General features: G+C 30.4%; 1 protein-coding gene across 1 annotated transcript in view; it reads right to left on the bottom strand.

Moving 5' to 3' along the window:
• Positions 1-7,872: 7,872 nt before the first annotated feature.
• LOC144835076 (two pore channel protein 1-like) overlaps positions 7,873-19,122 on the bottom strand; it is a 45,461-nt gene continuing 34,211 nt past the window's right edge. The window contains exons 12-21 of the mRNA XM_078690100.1: positions 15,248-15,352; positions 14,860-14,931; positions 14,178-14,267; positions 13,394-13,485; positions 13,233-13,279; positions 12,692-12,760; positions 12,230-12,338; positions 11,805-11,920; positions 10,518-10,595; positions 7,873-9,838 (exon numbers count right to left, since the gene is read on the bottom strand). Of these exons, the coding sequence (XP_078546226.1) occupies positions 9,626-9,838; positions 10,518-10,595; positions 11,805-11,920; positions 12,230-12,338; positions 12,692-12,760; positions 13,233-13,279; positions 13,394-13,485; positions 14,178-14,267; positions 14,860-14,931; positions 15,248-15,352 (991 nt within the window). The 3' untranslated portion in view covers positions 7,873-9,625. The remainder of the gene's footprint in view (positions 9,839-10,517; positions 10,596-11,804; positions 11,921-12,229; positions 12,339-12,691; positions 12,761-13,232; positions 13,280-13,393; positions 13,486-14,177; positions 14,268-14,859; positions 14,932-15,247; positions 15,353-19,122) is intronic.

Genomic DNA, 19,122 nt, shown 5'->3' with positions numbered 1-19,122 from the left:
AATAATTATTATTAATAATCTATATCACATTGTTCTATATGATCAGTGTAATCAGAATTTGATAACTGAGCACGCATCTTTTAATATCTACATCATCAATAATTATTATTAATAATCTATATCACATTGTTCGATATGATCAGTGTAGTCAGAATTTGATAACTGAGCACGCATCTTTTAATATCTACCTCATCAATAATTATTATTAATAATCTATATCACATTGTTCGATATGATCAGTGTAGTCAGAATTTGATAACTGAGCACGCATCTTTTAATATCTGCATCATCAATAATTATTATTAATAATCTATATCACATTGTTCTATATGATCAGTGTAATCAGAATTTGATAACTGAGCACGCATCTTTTAATATCTACCTCATCAATAATTATTATTGATAATCTATATCACATTGTTGGATATGATCAGTGTAGTCATAATTTGATAACTGAGCACGCATCTTTTAATATCTACCTCATCAATAATTAATATTAATAATCTATATCACATTGTTCGATATGATCAGTGTAGTCAGAATTTGATAACTGAGCACGCATCTTTTAATATCTACCTCATCAATAATTATTATTAATAATCTATATCACATTGTTCGATATGATCAGTGTAGTCAGAATTTGATAACTGAGCACGCATCTTTTAATATGTACCTCATCAATAATTATTATTAATACTCTATATCACATTGTTGGATATGATCAGTGTAGTCAGAATTTGTTAACTGAGCACGCATCTTTTAATATCTACCTCATCAATAATTATTATTAATAATCTATATCACATTGTTCGATATGATCAGTGTAGTCAGAATTTGATAACTGAGCACGCATCTTTCAATATCTACCTCATCAATAATTATTATTAATAATCTATATCACATTGTTGGATATGATCTGTGTATTCATAATTTGATATAACGCATCTTTTAATATCTACCTAATCAATAATAATTAATAATACTTAATGTTGGATATGATCAGTGTGATTTTGTTAAATTTACTGTATACGAGAGATCAAGTCGATGGGTTTTGAAAATGTGTTATTCTTTTGTTTCTAATCACCCTATTGATTTGTATCCGTTTGCTGTTTAAATTTATACTTTTAAGAACGCATCGTTTATGATGAACGTGTGCTGTTGTAAAAATAAAAATATTCCATATCTTTTTATGTTTCATATGTATTGTAGGGGCCATCATGAGACATGCTTTGGCTTCTATTGAGGGTCCCAGTTCTTCTTAACAGAATAAATGTGCAGTGAATGAATAATGTGATAAATGAGGACGTGTGTTTTAACATCGATCTATACATACAGACCGTAATAATACTCTTCCAGAAATGATATGTTGCTATAATAGGCCTATGACGAATTTCCATTAAATTAATAATTCAATTAAAAAGGAAATGTGTCGGAAATACTAAAGAACTCAGTAATCTTGTTGATTAATAATTAGTTGTACCATTTCTGATGAACGAACAGAAAACTAAACTTGCAGCCAATCAAAAAGCTGCTGTACTGTATAAGTAGGGAATTTTAAGTAGGAGTTGTTTTAAATGTCATTGGTCTCGGCTAATCAGTTATTGCCATTTGACTATGATAGGCATCTTTATTACCTATAACTATGGGTAGACCAAACAATATTAAAATATAATGACTTCTTTCACTTTTTACAAGCTTCTGACCTAGTTTGTGTTTTAAAATGTCAATTTTGGATAAATTTACAGATTTTACCATGTAAACTGCATAAACTTAATGCAAACTTAAAAAAAAACACCCCACAAACATCATTCAAACCACTTAATATTGATTATATCACTACTAGAACTGTAAAAGAAGACAATTTTTGAAATAAATTTATTGAAATAGCTCTAAGTTTGACTTTTTAGGGTGAAAATGTCAATTTTGGATAAAGTTTAAAATTTAAAATTTATTTACAGATTTTACCATTTAAACTGCGTAAACTTAATGCAAACTTTAAAAAAACACCCCACAAACATCATCCAAACCACTTAATATTGATTATACCACTACTAAAACTATAAAAGAAGACAATTTATGAAATCATTTTATTAAAATAGCTCTAGGTTTGACTTTTTTGGGATAAAAAATGTCAATTTTTGATAAATTGACATATTTTACCATGTAAATTGCATAAACTTTAATGCAAACTTTATAAAAACACCCCACAAACATCGTCCAAACCACTTAATATTGATTATCACTACTAAATATATAAAAGAAGACAACTTATGAAATGATTTTATTAAAATAGGTCAAAGTTTGACCTTTTTGGATAAATTGACAGATTTTAAAGTGTAAACTTTACAATGCAAAAAAGGCCATCTGCAAACATCCTTCAAACCACTTATTATATTAAGACAATATTAATATTTGAAGCAGATATAAAATGATGCATGCTCAGTTATCAAATGACTAGGCCTACACTGATCATATTCGATATTGGTATATAGACAATTAATATTAATTATTGTTGAGGTAGATATTAGAATATGCGTGCTCAGTTATAAAACTATGACTACACTGATCATATCCAACATTGTGATATAGATTATTAATAATAGTTGTTGATAAGGTAGATATTAAAAGATGCATGCTCAGTTATCAAATTATGACTACACTGATCATATCCAACAATGTGATATAGATTATTAATATTAATTATTGATGAGTTGATATTAAAATATGCGTGCTCGGTTATCAAATTATGACTACACTGATCATATCGAACAATGTGATATAGATTATTAATATTAATTATTGATAAGGTATATATTAAAAAACTAAACAGATCATATCCAACAGTGTGATATAGATTATTAATATTAATTAATGATGAGGTAGATATTGAAAGATGGGTGCTCAGTTATAACATTATGACTACACTGATCATATCCAACAATGTGATATAGATTATTAATAATAATTATTGATGAAATAGATATTGAAAGATGGGTGCTTAGTTATAAAATTATGACTACACTGATCATATCCAACATCGTGATATAGGATATTATTAATAGTTATTGATAAGGTAGATATTAAAAGATGCGTGCTCAGTTATCAAATTATGACTACACTGATCATATCCAACAATGTGATATAGATTATTAATAATAATTATTGATGAGGTAGATATTAAAAGATGCGTGCTCAGTTATCAAATTATGACTACACTGATCATATCCAACAATGTGATATAAGATATTAATAATAATTATTGGATGAGGTAGATATTAAAAGATGCGTGCTCAGTTATCAAATTCTGACTACACTGATCACATCTAACAATGTGATATATGATATTAATAATAATTATTGATGAGGTAGATATTTAAGGATGCGTGCTCAGTTATCAAATTATGACTACACTGATCATATCGAACAATGTGATATAGATTATTAATATTAATTATTGATGAGGTAGATATTAAAAGATGCGTGCTCAGTTATCAAATTATGACTACACTGATCACATCTAACAATGTGATATATGATATTAATATTAATTATTGATGAGGTAGATAAAAAAGATGCGTGCTCAGTTATCAAATTATGACTACACTGATCATATCGAACAATGTGATATAGATTATTAATAATAATTATTGATAAGGTATATATTAAAAAACTAAAAAGATCATATCCAACAGTGTGATATAGATTATTAATATTAATTAATGATGAGGTAGATATTGAAAGATGGGTGCTCAGTTATAAAATTATGACTACACTGATCATATCCAACATTGTGATATAGGATATTATTAATAGTTATTGATAAGGTAGATATTAAAAAACTAAACAGATCATATCCAACAGTATGATAGAGATTATTAATATTAATTAATGATGATGTATCTATATTAAAAGATTTTTGCTAAGTTATCAAATTATGACTACACTGATCATATCCAACAATGTGATATAGATTATTAATAATAATTATTGATGAAATAGATATTGAAAGATGGGTGCTCAGTTTTAAAATGATGACTACACTGATCATATCCAACAATGTGATATAGATTATTAATAATAATTATTGATGAGGTAGATATTAAAAGATGTGTGCTCAGTTTATCAAATTCTGACTACACTGATCACATCTAACAATGTGATATATGATATTAATAATAATTATTGATGAGTTAGATATTTAAAGATGCGTGCTCAGTTATCAAATTCTGACTACACTGATCATATCGAACAATGTGATATAGATTATTAATATTAATTATTGATGAGGTAGATATTGAAAGATGCGTGCTCAGTTATCAAATTATGACTACACTGATCACATCTAACAATGTGATATAGATTATTAATAATAATTATTGATGAGGTAGATATTAAAAGATGCGTGCTCAGTTATCAAATTCTGACTACACTGATCACATCTAACAATGTGATATATGATATTAATATTAATTATTGATGAGGTAGATATTAAAAGATGCGTGCTCAGTTATCAAATTATGACTACACTGATCATATCGAACAATGTGATATAAATTATTAATAATAATTATTGATAAGGTATATATTAAAAAACTAAACAGATCATATCCAACAGTGTGATATAGATTATTAATATTAATTAATGATGAGGTAGATATTGAAAGATGGGTGCTCAGTTATAAAATTATGACTACACTGATCATATCCAACATTGTGATATAGGATATTATTAATAGTTATTGATAAGGTAGATATTAAAAAACTAAACAGATCATATCCAACAGTATGATAGAGATTATTAATATTAATTAATAATGATGTATCTATATTAAAAGATTTTTGCTCAGTTATCAAATTATGACTACACTGATCATATCCAACAATGTGATATAGATTATTAATAATAATTATTGATGAAATAGATATTGAAAGATGGGTGCTCAGTTATAAAATTATGACTACACTGATCATATCCAACATTGTGATATAGGATATTATTAATAGTTATTGATAAGGTAGATATTAAAAGATGCGTGCTCAGTTATCAAATTATGACTACACTGATCATATCCAACAATGTGATATAGATTATTAATAATAATTATTGATGAGGTAGATATTAAAAGATGCGTGCTCAGTTATCAAATTATGACTACACTGATCATATCGAACAATGTGATATAAGATATTAATAATAATTATTGATGAGGTAGATATTAAAAGATGCATGCTCAGTTATCAAATTCTGACTACACTGATCACATCTAACAATGTGATATATGATATTAATAATAATTATTGATGAGGTAGATATTTAAAGATTCGTGCTCAGTTATCAAATTATGACTACACTGATCATATTCATCAATGTGATATAGATTATTAATATTAATTGTTGATGAGGTAGATATTCAAAGATGCGTGCTCAGTTATCAAAATTATGACTACACTGATCATATCCAACAATGTGATATAGATTATTAATATTAATTATTGATGAGGTAGATATTAAAAGATGCATGCTCAGTTATCAAATTATGACTACACTGATCATATCGAACAATGTGATATAGATTATCAATATTAATTATTGATGATTTAGATATTTAAAGATGCGTGCTCAGTTATAAAATTATGACTACACTGATCATATCCAACAGTGTGATATAGATTATTAATATTAATTATTGATGAGGTAGATATTTAAAGATGCGTGCTCAGTTATCAAATTATGACTACACTGATCATATCCAACAATGTGATATAGATTATTAATAATAATTATTGATGAAATAGATATTGAAAGATGGGTGCTCAGTTATAAAATTATGACTACACTGATCATATCCAAAATTGTGATATAGGATATTATTAATAGTTATTGATAAGGTAGATATTAAGAGATGCGTGCTCAGTTATCAAATTATGACTACACTGATCATATCCAACAATGTGATGTAGAGTATTAATATTAATTATTGATGATGTAGATATTAAAAGATGCGTGCTCAGTTATCAAATTATGACTACAGTACACTGATCATATCCAACAATGTGATGTAGAGTATTAATATTAATTATTGATGATGTAGATATTATAAGATGCATGCTAAGTTATCAAATTTTGACTACACTGATTATATTTGATATTGCGATTGATGATGATATATTCATATAAAGAGTTTGTTCTTCTGTACAATACTCACAGTACTTTTTAATCCATCCACATGAAGAAGAGACACAAGAAGAGTTGTTTGAAATTGTGAAGCCTCACAACCTTACTAATTGTGATGACATTTAATATAATATTACAGCCATACACAAACAGTAAGGTAGTTAGGGTCACTACAATCTATCAAAATAATTAACATTAATTAACTGGAAACATTGTTAATTATCAGTTTGAGTTTGACTTTTGTCTCTTTTGTTGTAGAATTGAATCTCTCTTTACCCATTGCTTTCAACCTGAAAATAAACAGGCCTAATACCTTGCCATTAGCAATGAAATCAACTTTACACACTAATATTTTATATAGATAGGCTGTCTATGACCCCCCAGCCTATCCCTAGCTAGGCCTATGCCTCTCTATACCATTCTGCTGGCTAGCTAGCAAGGCCCTAGGCCTAGTCCTATAATTAATAGCACAGGTCTCATATAGATAGGCCTAGAGTGTTTAGACTGAGCCTGGTTATATGCCTATTTATTTAACTAGGCCTAGGCAGGCATAATCAGCCTAAACTAAGGCCTAATAAACTAGTCTAGGCCTAGGCTCTAACTAGAATACATAGAGCTAGCTAGTTAGGCTAGCCTAGGCCTAGCTACTTATTAGCTAGTAAGTAGGCCTAGCTAGCTAGCCTACCAGTTCCCTAGTAGGGCCTAACCAGGTGGGCCTAGCCTAGCTAGTAGTAGTAGTAGTACTAGTAGTAGTAGCCTACTAGGCCTAGCTAGACTAGGCTAGCTCTATTAGTAGTAGGCCTAGGCTATAGGCCTAGTAGCCCTAACCCTACCTAGGCTACTAGCTAGAGTAGAGAGATGCTAGCCTACCTAGGCCTAGGCTAGCCTAAGGCTAGGCCTAGCCTAGCTAGGCCCTAATCTGCCCTTTTTGGAGGCTAAAATATTGTCTAAAATAAGCTATGACCTACAAACATAGCTTAACTATCTGTTAAGGGTGACACTTATGATGGGTAATCAATAAAATATGCTTCTAAATCTACCTTTTTGGCTTGCAATCTTAATATCCAGTCTAGCCTAGGCCTAGGCCTGCATGGATCAGGTAGCGAAACGAACGAAGTGAGAGCAGAGGAGAAGGAGGCCTACTAGGGGCCTAGGTTTCAGGCAGAAAAGAACATCTCGTGTTTGTGAAATTATGTATCTATTTATAGTTATTTTAAAATATATTCCTAACATTTAAAAAATTATATATATTACTGATAATTAATTATAAGAATGATACTCTACCTAATGATATAATCAATAAATGTATTTTCCGTACGAAATTAATTATATACGAGGATGGCATAAGTGATAGTTCTCTGTTATCAAAAAACAACTACATAATATACCTGCTGTGTGTACTAACTCAGCGCTCTCAAGCGAGGATGTTTCAGCTGATATTGTTTGTATTTTTTTGTGATTATTTACTCCACTCCACACATCAATTGGTAGAGGTCCTACTGATCCTCATACTCCAATGCACGGTTCTAAAAAATGTTGTGCCCTAAAGGCTTCAAACTGGGCAATAGATTTAAATGGCCAACTTCCTCATCAGTACCTTTTCCCATTCAGTTTCTAATATAAATTTACTAAATCATAATTTTGTTCGTGAATTCCATATATTTTTATCAATAATAAACTGACGATATATTTTACAGGTACACCAATATTGCGGCATAGCAATAGCACTTTTTATTGAAAAATAAATAAATCCCTCTCTTTTGTTTTTGTACAAATTATGATAAGTATGTAATCTCTCTTTCTGTTACTGAATTCCATTTCATAACTAAAATGTTCAATATGAAACTAGCAGAGCACAAAACTATATCAGCCTAGAAGGCTAACAGTACACAATTCTATCCATTACATGGATACACATAATTGGAGAGCCTATAGGCTGCCTTATGCCTAAATTATTTTACTGAATACATACACTTTATACACTTGATATGATACTAAAAACTATTTTCATATTACTTGTAAATGTGTCCAATATGTAACAATATTTGTTAGCATTAGAATATAAATATTGCACATGAAAATATTGTTCAATATACCATATATACCATTTGTCAGGTACACAAAGGTAAATAACCTCAATAACACTGTAGTGATAGGCCTGATAGACAAAAACGTGGCAAAAATGCATTTTAAACAGAACACAATAGTATGCTGTATTAAAACAGTAGGCCTATATTACATCGTGGCCTTATTTTATAAAGCTATCATAAAACTAGAATATGAAATTCTTATTAAATCATTTAGTGAAAATATATCATAACATCTAGTGCATGTTAAATTTCATTTATGTTGTCGATGTTGGGTCAGTCCTTTAAAAAAGAAAAAAAAAAGAAAAAAACAAAAGGTAGTATATTTCTCAATATAAATTACTGACCTAAAAACATTTTGGGTGTTCCTTCCTTTTTATATTTATCTATAATTTTTTAGGAAACATTTCACTGTTTTATTTTACCACACATTCAGTATAAGTCATATCATTTCCATTTTAAATTAATTTCTAATAGATTTTCACAATAGGCTTTAAAAGGGAATGTTAAAACTGGATTGTAATTTATGAAATTATAAGCTTAAAGAAAATAATAACAATACGTGGAATGTTAACAAAACACATTTCTACCTTTTATCTTATAATAAAGTTTACTTTATATTATTATAATACATACTATAGATGCTTTAGATTTATAGTTTGAACATTTTTTGTTTATAAAACATCCCAATATTTAATTTTGGCAACATAAACACAAGTTCTAAAGTACATTAACATTGCTTCTTGTCATGAGGATTTGGACCTATGACATGGGAAGGTAGCCAAGCATATTGAAAATCAAGCAACAACTCCACTATGCAAAGCTACAACCGCCTTCATAAATTAATAAACCAACATTTATTTATATTATTATTATTAAGTAATTTGTAATCATCTGCAAAGTGACTTGCACATAATGTTTGACATGGTGAAAATGTGAGCTGAATAAAAAGTATTTCAGAAAATATTATTTGAATACAGTTCATGGGCGGACCCAGTGTTACACAATTAGGTTAATAAAGTAAATTAAGATAGAATTCAATGGGTTTTTTTTAGGACAGTGAGATGTAATGCAATGCATTGAAGAAACACTTACTTTTATTTACTGAGGACTGAGGAGGACAGTAATACTAGAAGCACAATTTGCATTGAAAAAAATAATCTATTATTAAAATAGATGTAGTGCAATTGCACATACCTGTACCAGTCTAGTAATGGTAGCATTCATATCGACCACAATTACTGTATGCGAGTGCAAATATACTGAATACTAACTGACTACATTATTATATATAAATATACAATACATGTGGTTAAGTGATTGTTTTCAATTCAATAAGCGAGAATTTTTGCTTAGATTCTTGCTAAATGACTTGCGATTGTTCATGGTCAATACTTGAATGATGAGCGTGCACTGTGACTTGTGTCGTTGTAGGCCTCATACACGTTGAATGACTTGGGCTATCTGAACGATCTCTACCTTCAGGAGATGGCCTAAGTGACTGTAGATTGATTTGTTCTCCAAGGAATATTCGCAGTTCTTGGCCTAGCTTTCTATCATTCTCTTGTATCCATTCCTGTTATGGATAATTATCATACACAGAATATCATTTGATTGAACAAAGTTGGTCTTTAGTTACATAAAGCACATAACCTGCTACCCTGTCAATACATACAGTAGTCATTATTATAACTGTGTACAAAATCAATACCCAACAATATATAACATTAGGAGTTAAGTTATAGGATGGGATTTTTCCAATCATAACATAAACAATCTATTTGTATACTCAATAAACTCTGTCATATTTGTATGTTATACACTCTAAATCCCCTTGGGCTATAAATACTATCCACCACGCTCCCCTGTCCAGTCAATATTTGTATACTTAAAGAATGTAGAGGAAGCCTTTATGATCTAACCCTTTAACACAAAGTAGGTAAAACATGATGGTTAGTGTTGGGTTAAGAGTATACTAAGTGCAATGCAGCCACATGTATCTAGTGCTTTTCTGACGTACCACGCCAAGAGTGTTAGAGGGTCACTATCCAATCGAGTTTGAACAATACCATGAAAGCCCCAGTGGTCTAATGGTTATGACAATTGCATAGTATAAATAAATAATAGAATGAATTCCAAAGGAGGATGTTTAATCAACATTACTGTAGGCCAAGCAATTGTCAATTGAACTCAATTGAATTGTGATAATAAGGTTGATTTTTCAATTATAAATCTATATCATTACATTACAATACCTTCATCTCTTCAGCATACATTGTTTTGTTTAAGTCAGCTTTGGTTCTCTGTCGATATCCCTTGAATGTAGTTATCCCCTGGTAAAAAATAACACTTTTAATCATCAAAATCAACTAGCACTCTGGAACACTGATCTCACAATGATGGCCTGGCTATAGGGCTAGATTTGAGCAGCCCAATTGTATGTAAAAAGTGGGGTGCTATTATATTATATTTGACTACTAACTAAAATGGTTTAAACAGTGAATCAAGTATTCAAATGTTTTGCCCTTCTCTGATGTAACTGAACTGAATACACTAGAGAATATTATACTTTTGATCAAATTTTTACTATCTGACTAGATAAAACATTGGCCGAAACCTCTGATGACGCAAACCCTTAAAAATATCATAACTTTGGTTCATCCATCAGAGCGAGGCTTGGTGGCCTTGGACGTTATGGGATTTAAGTCCCATTGTGAGGAACATGCAAAATATTTTTAGAAAGAAATATCTTTATATTATATGTTATATGTCTTTGACATTAAATTGTAGATATACTGTATCAGGCCTGTACACCTTTTCATGAAGAGTATTTTTCTGGCTAGACCAGCAATGATTGTATAAGGAAATTAGCCTAAATTGTTTCCCCTGTTGTGGAAAAATAAACCCCTGGGAAAATGTTGGCTATAGGCTGGTTATCTGGTTTACAATGACCTAAAGCTCTGTCTACACTATCAAACTTTATTTATGTGACAAGAAAATGTGATGTGCCCATATATGGACATGATGATGTCATATCACTACCATATTTAGGCACATCACACTTTTTTGTCACATAAAGTTTGATAGTGTAGACAGAGCTTTAAGCATTGTTTTGATATTCAGACAATATACAAATAATGGATGTTTATGAGTGCAATAATTGTACATTTCATTATGAAAAGGTGAAAATCTTTTACTGATTATAAAACATTCATTATTTGTTTTATAACACACCTAGTTTAAAGTCAAAGACCTAAACCAATCGAAAAAGTAAAATTGTAGACAGCGCACACTACAGGTTGATTTATTGCGCATGGTTGCTAAATTTAACTAGAATGAGCACACATAATTATAACGTACAACTTGCATCACAATTGCATGTCTGATGACATAGGAATTTAATGGAGCAGTTATTAAATATCATGTGACACACATTCCTCCAATCAAATGAATCTCAGGTGTACTATAACACAGAATGATCAAAATAAAGGTAAATTGATAAGTATGAAATCAAGTGATAGAGAATTATAAAATTAACTTACTGTTGTTCTAAGTTGCTGTAGAAGTAGCATCACGTTAAGGTCCTTTATGGCATCTGGAAAGTGTTTTTCAATTTCTGTCGGAGTGATTGAAGCCTCAAATTCAACAACTGCGTCAGCTAAACAAGACAATATTATAAATTTGTGTAAAATGATAATAACACATGGTGTTAATCTCACCTCTGTGCAGTGGTTTTTTAAAGGAAAATGGTGATTTTGAAATATAAAAAAAAATTACTGAACAGGTTTCTCATGTTGTTGTATTGTTTTAGGGTGGGTAAAGTGTAGGCCCATGGTGGAGAGAAAACCAAACAGGTAATATGCATAATTGTATGGTCATGTGACCTTGCAGTCAATTTCTCGGAATAAGGAATGTGGTTTCTTACAAAAGATAAGATTGAAGATGCATAAATAAAGTAAATTAATACCATTGGTGTTAATATCTTGTTGTTCAGTTGTGTTCTCTGCGTTGTGTTTATACTGCATTCTAAAGATAAACGCTTCCAAGATGAATGCAATTATTATCGTAACAACAACCTAAAATAGATCAAAACAAGTTTCAATACTGTAAACAGTATCAAATAAGCAATCACTTTCAAATCATTGTCAGTTATACAGTAGTTTTCATTTGAATACGCTAAGTATTTTAATGCATGAACAATATAGAAAGTTATATGAATTAAATTGTACTTCTATAATGTGACAATATGATCTACAGTTATATTTTTATTAATTAATTATTATTAATTAATTTTTAGTGGCTTCATTAAACTTATAATTGATCGGACTTTATCAAATTATCTGTACCTTAAAAATAAATTCATAAACAAAATAGTATAGAGCAATTGATATATTAAAGATTCAAATGTTTTGTAATTTGAAATCCTTACCATACTAGACAAATAAAAGACAATAAAATACACTCTGCTCCATTCACTCCTCACCTCAGCTACACCATTCTGAAAAATAAATAGCAATGGATAAAGTTAAAGCATATCAAATATAATTTAGCTTCATACTTTTATTGGTTTTTCAATGCCATGTTGTTTAAAAATATATTTAAACCAGTACTTAAATACAATATCCCACGTTTTAACTGATGGGTTAATGGTTACGGTATATTATCAACTGCAGACATGAAGCAGTATTTGTATTCAGGGTACAGAATGTTGCCTGCTTTAACTTGGTGGGATGTGGTTTACAATGTATTGGTTGAAATTTTACTGTTCAAATGTTGTTCAAAACATTTCCCTGTGATACATGTATACATATTCCTCGACTCCATTTTAACATAAAGTACAGTCTCCAGATTACATAGCCTATAATATTTTAAATCCTCACTTGTATAATGAGCAACAATGGGCCTGTTTTAAATAAGCACATAATTTACAAAAATATCATTATTGTATTGAAATTAATAAATTTACTTACCATAATGATATGCCAATTGTTGACAACCATAAGTTCAAATAAGGTCACTGTCAAAGAAGACATTTGTCATACAATTAACACATTTTGAAATTTAGGAGCAAATATCAGAATTACCTTGCTACTGCTCAAAGATTTACATAGAATGATTGATTAAATCTTACCATAACTGTAAATAATATCATTGAAATTGTTTAGATAAAAATATTCCATAAATTGCGTTGAGTTGCTGTAGTAATTTTCTACAGAAGTATTTCTGAAAAAAATAAAATAAAAAAAGTATAAAATATAAAAAGACAGAATACCACTAACAGTTCTACTTCCATTTATTAGACAGATGGTGACAAAAAAGAGTGAATGGTCAATATATATATAATCATGTGTTAAAAGAGTTAAAATAAGAAACTCTAACAAACAACCAGAACTTCCTAAGGTCCAAAATTGTCAATAAATTGTAAGGTTGACTGTTAACGCCCAAAAGTAACTCTCGCATGAATTGCACACACTTCTCAAAACTCATACAAAAAGCTGAATGTGCAATAGGACCATTTATTAGAACCATTAAATATCACTTGATAAGTAGAACAAATATTGAATGGCACAAGATACAAAATCAACTAATCAAATGGAAAGGATTGATATAGCACTTTTGTATGTTAATAAAACAATATTTCCGCTGTATACAATCGTTGTTAGTAAATTGAAATTTGACAGATTCACATTTTAATGTACATGTAGGTACACAAATGCATTTATTCAAAAATGTGATGTGCCTATTTACATGATGATCTCATTTCACTACCATGGGCATATCAATACCATATTTAGGCACATCACACTTTTTTTATGCAAACTAGTTTGATAGTGCAGACAGAGCTTAAGAAAACCACATTTGACTAGAGAAAAATTATAAAATAACAGAGAATAATAATTCTATTTTATACTTACTGGCAACAGTTCTCAAGAGGAAGATCATGAAAAAGTTCCATTCCAATAATAGCATAAAAGTAAAACATAATTACTAACACTATACAAACGCTGTGGAAAATATTTTAAAAAGAGGTTTGTTAATTTAATGAGTGCACTGTAAGGTCATATGGATAGAAACTCTTCTTCTAGATTTGTATAGGTTGAAGGGCCAAATGGGTGAAAAATAATGTCCTTTATCAATTAGATATTAGAGAATGTTTTAATCCTAAGGGTAAATGATTAGCTTACCAAAGAGGGCTATGTTTCTGCTGTTATGAATGTATGGTCCAATTGATGAAGTATATTGTTATTACTTTTTTAGTAAATTAATAAAAGTATCTAATTATATTGTTATAATTATATTGTTAGTATTGCTTTTTTTGTAATGCTTCCACTTACAGTAAGTGTGTGTATATTTTATAATGTTCAGTGTGCATTGTTATTGTATAATTATTTAGTACACTGATTGTCATGGACTGCCACCAATACAAAAGGTCCACGTTCAAATGAATAAATATAAAAAATATATTAATATATTTGAAAGCAAATTTAGGAACCCTAGCAAGATATCCATATTGCCTCTTATTGATGTTTAGTGGCATGTGAGGCACTGTATGTTTAATATTTTTTATTAATAAACAATTGTTAAAAATGAACAAACCTCCACAATCTGGGAAGCAACACATACGCAGTCGCCAAGACATCTCGATAACGCTTTTTTACCTTGAATAACCTTTAAAAATTTAACATGTTTAAAGGTTTGTATGATAAAATATGTTTATCACAAAGAAGACCTAGTAAAATCTGTATGTTTTATCAATATCATTTTTATGTTACCATTATTCTTATCAGTATTTTTATCATTTATCTGCAGAACATTTTCTCATCTTGACCTTATCTTACAGTTTATTAGTTCATGAATGATTTTTAGTTTATTTAATTTTATTTTAACAATAGGCCTAAATGAAATAAATTGTGTTGTATCCAACGATACCAAAATAGTAAAAATTGACTATTGTCTGTATTTTGAATAATTTAGTCATTATTACCTTAGCAACCTCAAAGGTCGTAGAACCACAACATAATAAAGGTCAGTATCAAATATGCTAGTCAAAACACCAACAATCGCAGATACAGTGATCACAAAATCAAATCTGGGAAAAAATTTAAAGCATGATTAGATTAGACAGTGATTCAACCTAATATTGGTAAAAAGATAAATATTTTGGCACACACAGCATTTCATACTATCTGTCAATGTGTCCATTTTAAAAATTGCAAGTGCGCAATTGTCTGGAAACAAAAACACTCAAGTGGTTATATAAATGCATTGAGTTGCCTATATTCATGCTTTACCAATCAGCAATGAACTGATTTAAGAACCAAATGTTTAGAATTTAACACAACAAATTACAAAATGAAATAAAACTTCATTTGAATACATACATTAAGTGTATGAATTTATGATATGGAACTTAAAAGACCTAATTGAAGGTCACACACTACATTTTATGTAAAAATACATATGAACCTATTGCGATAATTTTATTCATTTTTAAACGGTTAAAAATGTGAAAAATAAGGCGATTCTAATAATTATAGCAGCCAGCTATAAATCCCAACATGCATTGGCCGCTGATATTTTCATATTGTGATGTGATGCACCCACTTCGATCGATCGTGTGAAAGGTAAACAAATAAAAAAAACGTAACTTTTCAGCGAAAATAATACAGTAAGTCTTCCCCAATTTGTATCAATAGATTTTGCCAAAAAATGAAAGACAATTAATTTAGCAATGAGACGTCAGGCTAGGCCTACAGCTAGCGTACGGTGTTCGTACGTTACCGCTATTTACCAGCTAGGACACAATTGAGTCTAGCTAAACTAGGCCTAAGACGGTCAAGAGGACATTCGTGAGCCACTTAGATAGTGCATTGTTTCTCTCTTTTTATCATAATTTACCATAAAACATACATTTAAGACAAGGATCAATCAAAATGAGATTTCTTAAGCGTTTAGGAAAGTAATCGGTGAATCTAAAAGCTACCAAATCCAGAACAAAACCCACACAACTGCATTTTGCAGACTGACCTCTAGATAAAATTAATACTGTACATATGCATGTAGTTTTCATATAAAAGAAAACTAACAAGTTTTCATCCAATAACTATAGAATAACCATCTGTGCTTCCATTGATGAAAAAGATATTTTCACACTTCCAATCATATGATGTCATGATTGATTGAAGATCAATAATATCGTAACAATACAACGATTTTATCGTTTTTATTAATCATGACGTCATTTGGCTGGGTTTTAAGAAATATTTTTTTATCTAAGACAGTGTAAATGATTATTCTATATAGTTCTAGGAAAAACCATTCAAATTTCTTTTGTTTTATGTAAGAAAAATGCATGCTTATCTATTTATTTTCAATTGTTATAGTCCTAGTGTAAATGGGCCTTTGTTGTTCGGCAACGTGATAAATCTGACCAATACTTACACTTTGAGTCTCACCATCCAGTACACAAAAAATATGGCATTGTAAAAACACTTTTCGACCGTATAACACGTTACTTCAGACGAGGATAGAAAAACAGAAGAGGTGAAAAATCAAATCAGCACTAGCCAGATGCAGATACCCTAGTTGGCCGTTCAAGCAAGCAAAACAACAAATACAGTACAACAAAAAGAAACATCCAAGAAGAAAGTTAACATCGCAGATAAGTTTTGTTGTCATCCCTTATGTTGCTGGTTTGCCTGACCAAGTTAGCAAAGTGTTCAGTTTGACATCCACACAGCCATGAATCCTTCACTACACCAATTACAAGGCATAGGTAGCTAACTGTGTTGACCTTGCAGAAATTGCGACCATACTAATACATGAAACGAGTCAATGCGTTGGAATTAGATTAAAAGAACACGAAAAAGAAACCGAAAAAGTAACAGATACAGAATTACAGTCAAAACTGCAGAAAATCGGAGAGAGAATTAAGTAAATCAGCCATAGCAGGTCATACAGTCCACTCCAATTATTGACAGAGAATGAGACACCACTGCCGATGCATAAAGAGGCAATTTGGATATGAAGACAATAAAAGATCAACGGAGACAAAGGCGCACACCAACTGAGTAGTTACATATATGACCCTTTAACTGGCCCTCTATGTGTCAGTCTGTCGAATTACAGCTTGTCAGTCTTCTGAAAAAGTTGAAAGAAGAAAACGAAAACCATCAAGAAGATATTTACCATCTATTTTTGTAATTTGTACCATTGATTTGATTTAACCGTTTTAACTTCAATAGTAACATATGTATGGGATTTATTTGCTGAAATGGTAAATATATACTCAGTACCTACATGTATAGAATCACAAAAGACGTCTTCAACAGTTTATTGTCATTTATTTTAATCCAAACAAAGTTATGCTGAATTAATTGTTTACAATCTATGTGTTTACAATACAAGATACAAGATATTTTTTTACAAATGTAAAATTCTTCTGATTCTAAACCAAGTAATAACAATTATTTTTTTTTGTTAAATACACAAATATAGCATAAGGTATTGTACAAGGAATCATTGGTCGAAGCATGGAGAAACTAACTTATTTCTCCATGGTCAAAGTTATCCTTATACTGTAAATATACACTGAGCTGTGAGTGAATTAATATCCTAGTCTATTAGTACTACACCTTTGAGGGTGTAGTGGCCAGATCTATTGTTTGTATATTCATGATATTGAAGATGTATTTTTTTGTATTTAATTTAGATTTCAAATTTGTTGTTCTAGCTAATTCTTACATCTTTTATATATAAATGTACATTTGCCTCAGTTTATTCTGCAATGACATTTTAATTTGAAATTGCATTGAACTCTTTTACAAATAATGAATGTTTATTGGATGGTGAGAAAATTTCACAAGTCAATTTTTCAAATTTGTTTTATAGAGTTTAGTATTTTTTTACAGTCTTTATTTATAAAGTTTGGGGAAAAAAGCTTATTTTATGCTTATAAATCGTCCCGTTACCCAGTCCAGTTATGGAAGTCATCATCAGATCTTCATGGATGACTGGTTGATAGAATTAGTTGACCACACACAGTACTGTCTTGAAATCATTCAGGCCACATGCAGATATGTAAACTTTCTATATACTTTCATTGTATAGTGATTCTGGAATCCAGTGTTTGTTTAGAAATAACTAAAGCCACAGTAGCTTTCGTTAAGTGGTCGGACACCATATGAACTAATACCTACAAATAAACCACATTCTTGTCTAGAAACCGTAACAGGGTAAAGCACTTCTTCACTTTCAACCCACCCTAATCGACAAACATCAAGTCCAGATTCATAAGCAGCCTGAACTTGTGCTCTTGTGGCTAATTTACCTCCATGGCCAATGCATCTGTTTTGTGCCTCATAATAATCAAGACTGCAAATAGAAAAGCTATTGACACACACAACACCATGAGCGGGAAAAGGGTATGGATTTGTAAGGATCTCGCCTTCAATAGGAATGTAACACATGCCAAAATATTCTTGTTCAGGGTCTTCCAATATTATTTGATTAGCAGTATTATAATACCAGTATTCAGAGGGAATATTATGAGAAACAGCGTTTCCTGCCAGACCTCTAGAGAACCAAGCAAATGTGTTAACATCTACACCTTTTTTCCAAGTTTCATAAACTTCAAAAGGAGTCGCCAGCCGACCACCAAATTGGTTTCTACAACACTCCTCAGATTCACTAGCGGTCAGTTTTTTTGATTCGTTTACGGTCACTCGAATTATGCGCTGGTCAGGTGAAATATTATCAGCAATATTCAAAGAGTGATTGTACTCCTTGTAACAATAGTATCCGCTGAGATACGACTTACAGGGAAAGACGATAGCATGTAGATTTGGTATTTTCAATGCG

The sequence above is a fragment of the Antedon bifida genome, chromosome 2, assembly GCF_963402885.1.
Source record: "Antedon bifida chromosome 2, ecAntBifi1.1, whole genome shotgun sequence".
In the NCBI taxonomy this organism is placed as follows: domain Eukaryota; kingdom Metazoa; phylum Echinodermata; class Crinoidea; order Comatulida; family Antedonidae; genus Antedon; species Antedon bifida.
This window is presented reverse-complemented; position numbering and strand designations above follow the sequence as displayed.